The 9,332-nt window shown below is 56.7% G+C and overlaps 1 protein-coding gene and 1 pseudogene across 1 annotated transcript; both read left to right on the top strand.

Moving 5' to 3' along the window:
- Positions 1 to 705: 705 nt before the first annotated feature.
- LOC118494511 (basic proline-rich protein-like) lies at positions 706 to 2,989 on the top strand (the record flags this gene model as incomplete). Its single annotated transcript, XM_035998816.1, is given in 12 exon segments — positions 706 to 821; positions 856 to 942; positions 1,295 to 1,392; positions 1,452 to 1,592; positions 1,668 to 1,750; positions 1,752 to 1,903; positions 2,059 to 2,313; positions 2,405 to 2,493; positions 2,553 to 2,603; positions 2,644 to 2,679; positions 2,815 to 2,909; positions 2,912 to 2,989. Coding segments are annotated over 12 exon segments (1,281 nt in total), but the record flags the coding sequence as incomplete, so codon positions are not given.
- Position 2,990: 1 nt separating this feature from the next.
- Positions 2,991 to 7,011, top strand: LOC118494510 (annotated as a pseudogene).
- The last annotated feature ends 2,321 nt before the right edge of the window (positions 7,012 to 9,332 follow it).

Raw genomic sequence — 9,332 nt, 5'->3', positions numbered from 1 at the left:
GTGAGTCAGATCCTCCGTGAATGTTTAACATCCACATATTTCATTGGTTGAACGTTTCTTTCTGACGTCTGAATTTCTGAAGAAACAGCAAAACTCTTGAAAGCACAAAACTATGACTTTGGTTTTGCAAGAAGCTGCAGAAACAAAAGGAGTTCATAAGAGGACAACAGGACGCCTCTGAGCTGACGTACACATGCAGAAACTGTCTGTATTTTTAGAGCAGTGGACCACAGAGTCCGCTGGTAAAAACAGACTCGCCTATTATCACTAAGATGAGGAGGATATTCAGAGCCAACGAGCTGTAAACGACGTCACTCTGGCACAGTATGCAGCTGTACTGCTGCTGTTGGTCGTTTCCTTCAGAGTTGTTGTTGGTGGACGGAGTTATAGGATCATCTAGAGAAAGAAAAGAGACAAACGTGAGCGTAAGAAATTGAGGCAAAGCTGCTGTGGTCTCAAATACTAAAGGCTCTGACACACCTGCAGAAAAGGCAGTCGGACTGACTGCCTCCCTGAGTTGGTCTAAAAAGTGACTCAGAACCATACCTGTAAAGTATCCCGTTTTGGCCGGGAAAGTCCCGTATTTTACCCTTCTTTCCCGCTGTCCTCCCGTATTAGTATTTTCCCGTAAATCTCCCGTATTTTAACCTGCGTTATTAAAGAATAATAATACCCCGGGCGGAGTAAAAAAACAAACATTCCCAATCACCGCCCCCACCGTCCCCACCGTCCTCACCGTCCTCACCGCCCCCACCGTCCCCACCGTCCTCACCGTCCTCACCGTCCCCACCGTCCTCACCGTCCCCACCGCCCCCACCGTCCTCACCGTCCTCAACGCCCCCACCGTCCTCACCGTCCCCCACCGTCCTCACCGCCCCCACCGTCCTCACCGCCCCCACCGCCCCCACCGCCCCCACCGTCCTCAACGCCCCCACCGTCCCCCACCGTCCTCACCGTCCCCCACCGTCCTCACCGCCCCCACCGTCCTCACCGTCCCCACCGCCCCCACCGTCCTCACCGTCCTCACCGTCCCCACCGTCCTCACCGTCCCCCACCGTCCTCACCGCCCCCACCGTCCTCACCGTCCCCCACGCCCCCACCGTCCTCACTGTCCCCCACCGTCCTCACCGTCCCCACCGTCCCCACCGCCCTCACCGTCCCCACCGTCCTCACCGTCCTCACCGCCCCCACTGTCCCCCACCGTCCCCACCGTCCCCACTGTCCCCACTGTCCCCCACCGTCCTCACCGTCCTCACCGTCCCCACCGTCCTCAACGCCCCCACCGTCCTCACCGTCCCCCACCGTCCTCACCGCCCCCACCGTCCCCACCGTCCCCACCGTCCTCACCGCCCCCACCGTCCCCACCGCCCCCACCGTCCTCAACGCCCCCACCGTCCCCCACCGTCCTCACCGTCCCCCACCGTCCTCACCGCCCCCACCGTCCTCACTGTCCCCACCGCCCCCACTGTCCTCACCGCCCCCACCGCCCCCACCGTCCCCACCGCCCTCACCGTCCCCACCGTCCTCACCGTCCCCACCGTCCTCACCGTCCCCACCGTCCTCACCGCCCCCACCGTCCTCACCGTCCCCCACCGTCCTCACCGCCCCCACCGTCCTCACCGCCCCCACCGTCCTCAACGCCCCCACCGTCCCCCACCGTCCTCACCGTCCCCCACCGTCCTCACCGCCCCCACCGTCCTCACCGTCCCCACCGCCCCCACCGTCCTCACCGTCCCCACCGCCCCCACCGTCCTCACCGTCCCCCACCGTCCTCACCGCCCCCACCGTCCTCACCGTCCTCCACGCCCCCACCGTCCTCACCGTCCTCACCGCCCCCACCGTTCTCACCGTCCTCACCGCCCCCACCGTCCCCACCGCCCTCACCGTCCTCACCGCCCTCACCGTCCTCACCGTCCTCACCGCCCCCAACGTCCACACCGTCCCCACCGTCCTCACCGTCCTCACCGCCCCCACCGTCCCTAACGTCCACACCGTCCCCACCGTAGCCACCGCCCCCACCGTCCTCACTGTCCCCCACCGCACCCACCGTCCCCACCGTCCCCCACCGTCCCCACCGTCCCCACCGTCCTCACCGTCCTCACCGTCCCCACCGTCCCCACCGTCCCCACGTCCCTCACCGTCCTCACCGCCCCCACCGTCCCCACCGTTCCCACCGCCCTCATCGTCCTCAACGTCCTCACCGTCCTCACTGCCCCCAACGTCCACACCGTCCCCACCGTCCTCACCGTCCTCACCGCCCCCACCGTCCCTAACGTCCACACCGTCCCCACCGTAGCCACCGCCCCCACCGTCCTCACCGTCCCCCACCGCACCCACCGTCCCCCACCGTCCTCACCGCCCCCACCGTCCCCACCGTACCCCACCGTCCCCACCGTCCTCACTGTCCCCCACCGTCCTCACCGTCCCCACCGTCCCCACCGTCCCCACCGCCCCCACCGCCCTCACCGTCCCCACCGTCCTCACCGTCCCCACTGTCCCCCACCGTCCCCACTGTCCCCCACCGTCCTCACCTTCCTCACCGTCCCCACCATCCCCACCGCCCCCACCGTCCCCACCGTCCTCAACGCCCCCACCGTCCCCCACCGTCCTCACCGTCCCCCACCGTCCCCCACCGCACCCACCGTCCCCCACCGTCCTCACCGCCCCCACCGTCCCCACCGTACCCCACCGTCCCCACCGTCCTCACTGTCCCCCACCGTCCTCACCGTCCCCACCGTCCCCACCGCCCTCACCGTCCCCACCGTCCTCACCGTCCGCACTGTCCCCACCGTCCCCACTGTCCCCCACCGTCCTCACCGTCCTCACCGTCCCCACCATCCCCACCGCCCCCACCGTCCCCACCGCCCCCACCGTCCTCAACGCCCCCACCGTCCCCCACCGTCCTCACCGTCCCCCACCGTCCTCACCGCCCCCACCGTCCCCACAAATGCTTTTGAGGTCAGATGATGAGTTCATAAAGGGTGTTTAGCATGGTACGAAAGATTGTTCCAGAGAATAAGATGAGGTTAGACAACAGAAGTGTCTGCGCTCTCCTCTCATGTAAAATCAACCACTCTGGCCCAAAACACAAATACACTCCTTCCAAAACGTCTTACCTTCTTACGTCCTCACCGTCCCCACCGTCCCCACCGCCCTCACCGTCCCCACCGTCCTCACCGTCCTCACCGCCCCCACTGTCCCCCACCGTCCCCACCGTCCCCACTGTCCCCACTGTCCCCCACCGTCCTCACCGTCCTCACCGTCCCCACCGTCCTCAACGCCCCCACCGTCCTCACCGTCCCCCACCGTCCTCACCGCCCCCACCGTCCCCACCGTCCCCACCGTCCTCACCGCCCCCACCGTCCCCACCGCCCCCACCGTCCTCAACGCCCCCACCGTCCCCCACCGTCCTCACCGTCCCCCACCGTCCTCACCGCCCCCACCGTCCTCACTGTCCCCACCGCCCCCACTGTCCTCACCGCCCCCACCGCCCCCACCGTCCCCACCGCCCTCACCGTCCCCACCGTCCTCACCGTCCCCACCGTCCTCACCGTCCCCACCGTCCTCACCGCCCCCCCCGTCCTCACCGTCCCCCACCGTCCTCACCGCCCCCACCGTCCTCACCGCCCCCACCGTCCTCAACGCCCCCACCGTCCCCCACCGTCCTCACCGTCCCCCACCGTCCTCACCGCCCCCACCGTCCTCACCGTCCCCACCGCCCCCACCGTCCTCACCGTCCCCACCGCCCCCACCGTCCTCACCGTCCCCCACCGTCCTCACCGCCCCCACCGTCCTCACCGTCCTCCACGCCCCCACCGTCCTCACCGTCCTCACCGCCCCCACCGTTCCCACCGTCCTCACCGCCCCCACCGTCCCCACCGCCCTCACCGTCCTCACCGCCCTCACCGTCCTCACCGTCCTCACCGCCCCCAACGTCCACACCGTCCCCACCGTCCTCACCGTCCTCACCGCCCCCACCGTCCCTAACGTCCACACCGTCCCCACCGTAGCCACCGCCCCCACCGTCCTCACTGTCCCCCACCGCACCCACCGTCCCCACCGTCCCCCACCGTCCCCACCGTCCCCACCGTCCTCACCGTCCCCCACCGTCCTCACCGTCCCCACCGTCCCCACCGTCCCCACCGTCCCCACGTCCCTCACCGTCCTCACCGCCCCCACCGTCCCCACCGTTCCCACCGCCCTCATCGTCCTCAACGTCCTCACCGTCCTCACTGCCCCCAACGTCCACACCGTCCCCACCGTCCTCACCGTCCTCACCGCCCCCACCGTCCCTAACGTCCACACCGTCCCCACCGTAGCCACCGCCCCCACCGTCCTCACCGTCCCCCACCGCACCCACCGTCCCCCACCGTCCTCACCGCCCCCACCGTCCCCACCGTACCCCACCGTCCCCACCGTCCTCACTGTCCCCCACCGTCCTCACCGTCCCCACCGTCCCCACCGCCCCCACCGCCCTCACCGTCCCCACCGTCCTCACCGTCCCCACTGTCCCCCACCGTCCCCACTGTCCCCCACCGTCCTCACCTTCCTCACCGTCCCCACCATCCCCACCGCCCCCACCGTCCCCACCGTCCTCAACGCCCCCACCGTCCCCCACCGTCCTCACCGTCCCCCACCGTCCCCCACCGCACCCACCGTCCCCCACCGTCCTCACCGCCCCCACCGTCCCCACCGTACCCCACCGTCCCCACCGTCCTCACTGTCCCCCACCGTCCTCACCGTCCCCACCGTCCCCACCGCCCTCACCGTCCCCACCGTCCTCACCGTCCGCACTGTCCCCACCGTCCCCACTGTCCCCCACCGTCCTCACCTTCCTCACCGTCCCCACCATCCCCACCGCCCCCACCGTCCCCACCGTCCTCAACGCCCCCACCGTCCCCCACCGTCCTCACCGTCCCCCACCGTCCCCCACCGCACCCACCGTCCCCCACCGTCCTCACCGCCCCCACCGTCCCCACCGTACCCCACCGTCCCCACCGTCCTCACTGTCCCCCACCGTCCTCACCGTCCCCACCGTCCCCACCGCCCTCACCGTCCCCACCGTCCTCACCGTCCGCACTGTCCCCACCGTCCCCACTGTCCCCCACCGTCCTCACCGTCCTCACCGTCCCCACCATCCCCACCGCCCCCACCGTCCCCACCGCCCCCACCGTCCTCAACGCCCCCACCGTCCCCCACCGTCCTCACCGTCCCCCACCGTCCTCACCGCCCCCACCGTCCCCACAAATGCTTTTGAGGTCAGATGATGAGTTCATAAAGGGTGTTTAGCATGGTACGAAAGATTGTTCCAGAGAATAAGATGAGGTTAGACAACAGAAGTGTCTGCGCTCTCCTCTCATGTAAAATCAACCACTCTGGCCCAAAACACAAATACACTCCTTCCAAAACGTCTTAAAGAATGCAAAGTCTGCAACAAATGTGTACAATAAGTCACTAAAAGAGTAAAGAAAAGCAATATGAAATGAAAATAATGTGCAGAATGAAAATAAAATGTAAATGTAAAGACAAGCAATGTTATAAATTGTAAATGTTTTCAGCATTCTGCATCAAGTGGTGATTTTAGCTTTCTTGTACACCCGTCTTAAAATGTAAAGGCCCTGACACACCAACCAGACGTCATGTGCGCCGGCTCTACCAACTGAGCTAACCGGCCACTTCTGAAAACATTTGAAGAGAGAAATAGGCCGTGCAGTTGCTGAATCTGTCTTCATTTCAGATCAACAAAGGTCAGTTTAAAAGATTTTCGTCAGATGTTGAGAGACTCTAGTCACGCTCATCCCGCTCGTCATTTCCAGGTTAGCTCTCCACCAATCAGATTGGCCATTGAGTCCGACTGCCCAAAGGATTCAACAAGTCAAATCGGCCCAAATGAAGGCCGACGGCTCCTGCGACTTGACTCGAGTCACTGACTTCGCCAGACTGTCTGTCGGCCGATTTTCCAATCCTGAGAGACTCCACACAGGGAAATCTCGCAAAATCTTTGAAGACTTCATATTCCTTTTTCATCACTCCTAGTTGATCAGCTGTTCCTCGGCACGTCACTTGTCAGTAGTCAATCAGATTCAGCTGCGTCGTTAATTAAACCAATCAGAGTCGGGCATTTGTCACGAGCCTATCACAGCACAACATCCTGTTTGAAATCTGCTCTCTCCTCTGCGGTTGTCAGTTGTCATTTCAGGAGTAGAGTGCCTGAGTCCCGCCTCCTCCCCTCCAACCAGGGGCGTAGGAATGAGTTTAACATTGGGGGGGGGGACACATATCGGAAACCTAACAGATCCGTTACGGTTTGAACAGAAATATGTCATAAATTAACTACACTGCAAAACATTCACCAACATACTTTATTCTACTAAAAAGATACATTTGTAAAGATAAAGGAAAACACATTTTGAATGGCAGTAATTAACTGATGAATATCAAATCAATTATTTAATTGCAGGCCTAATCATCCAGTTTTGTAGATTAATAAATAACATATATTGATCAACATTAGAATTCAAATTTTCTTTTCTTAGTTGTTCATGCCTCAATGAACAGACACAGACACGTGCAAAGGTTAAGGTGAAAGGCAAAAACAGCATCAAGAATTTTAACATATAAACTAACTTGTTTTTACTCTCGAGTGTGATATCCTTCCACATTTCCACTAATTAACTGGTGTGCGAAGGTAAAGGTAAACGAAAGACATTAGAATGGATGTAATGAACTGATAAACATCAATTCCTATGTAGTTTTCTGTCACAAATAAAAGTTGGATAGCACTGTACAGCCCTGCATTCAATAATTTGCGTGCTGTGATTTTTTTCAGTGTCAAACATGTGCCGTGGCACACAAAAGGTTGAAAAACACTGGCCTAGGCAAAAGAGCCAAAATGTGTTTTCCTCCTGTCATTTGCAGCCACAAATATATACCACCTACCTGCAGCTCTGCAGCGCTGGCTCTCCCTACATCACCCTCACCACTGTTAGTTTCCAGCTGAACTTCATCTGATCTCTAATATGAAAGCAGTGGAGATGGATAAGGTATAGAAAAATACTGATGGGAATGTCATGAACAAGCGAAAAGCACACAGACAGACTAACTCCTTTCTAGATGTGGGAGATGTGTAACGTTGCTCGTTTTCAAGTTACATGGATTAAGTTAATAGAAAAATCATGTTCTTTTACAATCATCTTAAATACTGTTTTTAGTGTCAAATCGCTTTTGTCCATTATGTTACTGGAAAGTCCGCCATATTTTCGCCAGCCAACGTTGGCTAGTAACGTTAATAGTAACAACGTTTACCTAGCAAGAGTGTACTAGTTAGATGTTGAATCACATCAGCTTAAAGTGCCCATATTGTGAAAAAATCACTTTTTCTGGGATTTGGGGAGTTATTTTGTGTCTCTGGTGCTTCCACACACATACAAACTTTGAAAAAAAAACATCCATGCTGTTTAGAGTGAGATACGGTTTCTGAATGTGTCCTGCCTTAGCTGCATGCTAACGCTAATGCTAACGCTAGCATGCTACCTCGTTCTCAATAGCAAAGCACTGCTACAACACACACAAGTTCACCATAATCTACAAAAGAACTACTTCCATGTGCGCCCTCATTTAGAAGTCTCCCAGCTAATCCTGCCTTGTAACTGACCAAAGTTGTAGAAACAGCCTTTCTTTTACTGTCTATGGAGCTAGCTAGCTGACATGATCTACATCTGAGCTACTGGGCATGTGCAGTGCAATCAAAGATAGTACAGAAGAAGAAGAAGAAAAGAGGTCTCACTCTGTAGCTAAAACAGAGACCAACTGAAAAGAGGAGCTGCAGCAGTGAGAGATATTGACAACAACAATATGGTGTTTTTTAGAAAATTAAACCATGTAAACCTATTCTGGTACAACCTTAAAATACAATTATGAACCTGAAAATGAGCATAATATGGCTGCTTTAACATCAACAAGTCTAACGTTAGACAGCAAATATAATTATCCTCCTGGACAAAATTATTACCAACTCACATTTCCTTTCTTTCTTTTCTTCCCAATGAGAAAGAAATCACTTAAACTGAGCTGCTGCTGTCTTTTAATGCCGTTGAGGGGGCGGGCCGGTGACAAGACGCTCTGTTGCGCTTTCAAAATAAAAGCATGCGAGTTAAAGATTTCAAAATCAAATATTTTTCTCCTCCGCTGTATAATTTTTGGGTGGGACAAATGCGACTGTCTCCAATATTGGAGGGGACACGTCCCACCCGTCCCCCCCGTCCCCCCCGGTTCCTACGCCCTTGCCTCCAACCACCGGTAGTCTCGCCCACGTCTTCAGGTATCGTCAGCGCTTGGCTCTTGATTGGTTCCCGTGTACTTTCATCATCACCACCGGTGTCTGGACTCCACCGGGGGGGATGTTTGGGTTCACTACCCTTTACGACATAGCCTATGGTTTCGATGGAGTTCAATCTCCAGAGATTATACAATTCCCATTTCATGTTTGTACAATAAATATGTCCATATTTGCTATGAAGTCTCTCCTGATTGAATTAAATTAATTGCCAACTATTTTCATAATCAGTTTGAGTCATTTTTTTAATGTAAAAACAGTCAAACTTGTGTGATTCCAGCTTTTTAAATGAATATTTTCTAGTTTCTTCTCTCCTCTGTGACAGTAAACTGACTCCTCCTTCCTCCCTTTTCTCCCTTTCTTGACAGATATGTGTGCGGTTTCGACGGTGAGTTAATTTCCTCGTGGTAAAAATAAAAACCAAAAAACAGACTTGCAACCGGTGCTTGAGCATGCAAGAGCATGGCGTGAATCTTCACTGATCTCGTATCGTCGAGGGTGTTTAATTCACAGCTTTTCAAGCTTCCAAACAACCAAATATTCTGCAGTGCTCTAATACTAAATACACTACAGCACTGAGCACGTGGCACTTCCTGAATGTGCAAAACATACCAGAATATGTCAACAGAAAGGTTGTTAGGCATGCATTAAAGTGTAAATAGAAATAATCGATTACGGCCCGGCTGATTATCAATGCAGCATCGTCCACGTCCACGATTCAATGCATCCATTATTTGATTAATTTCATCACCTCTAGTGTCAAACGTCCAAAAAAGGACAGAAGTGGCTGGTTAGCTCAGTTGGTAGAGCAGGCACACACACACATATATATATATATATATATATATATATATATATAGAGGTTTATTCCTCGATGCAGAAGGTCCAGTGTTTGAGTCCGACCTGAGATGGTTTTCCTGCATGTCTTCCCCCTCTCTCTCTCCTCTCACGTCTGAGCTGTCCTGTCATTGAAGGAAGAAATGCCTAAAAAATAATC

The sequence above is a fragment of the Sander lucioperca genome, chromosome 24 (genome assembly GCF_008315115.2).
Source record: "Sander lucioperca isolate FBNREF2018 chromosome 24, SLUC_FBN_1.2, whole genome shotgun sequence".
Classification (NCBI taxonomy): Eukaryota; Metazoa; Chordata; class Actinopteri; order Perciformes; family Percidae; genus Sander; species Sander lucioperca.
This window is presented reverse-complemented; position numbering and strand designations above follow the sequence as displayed.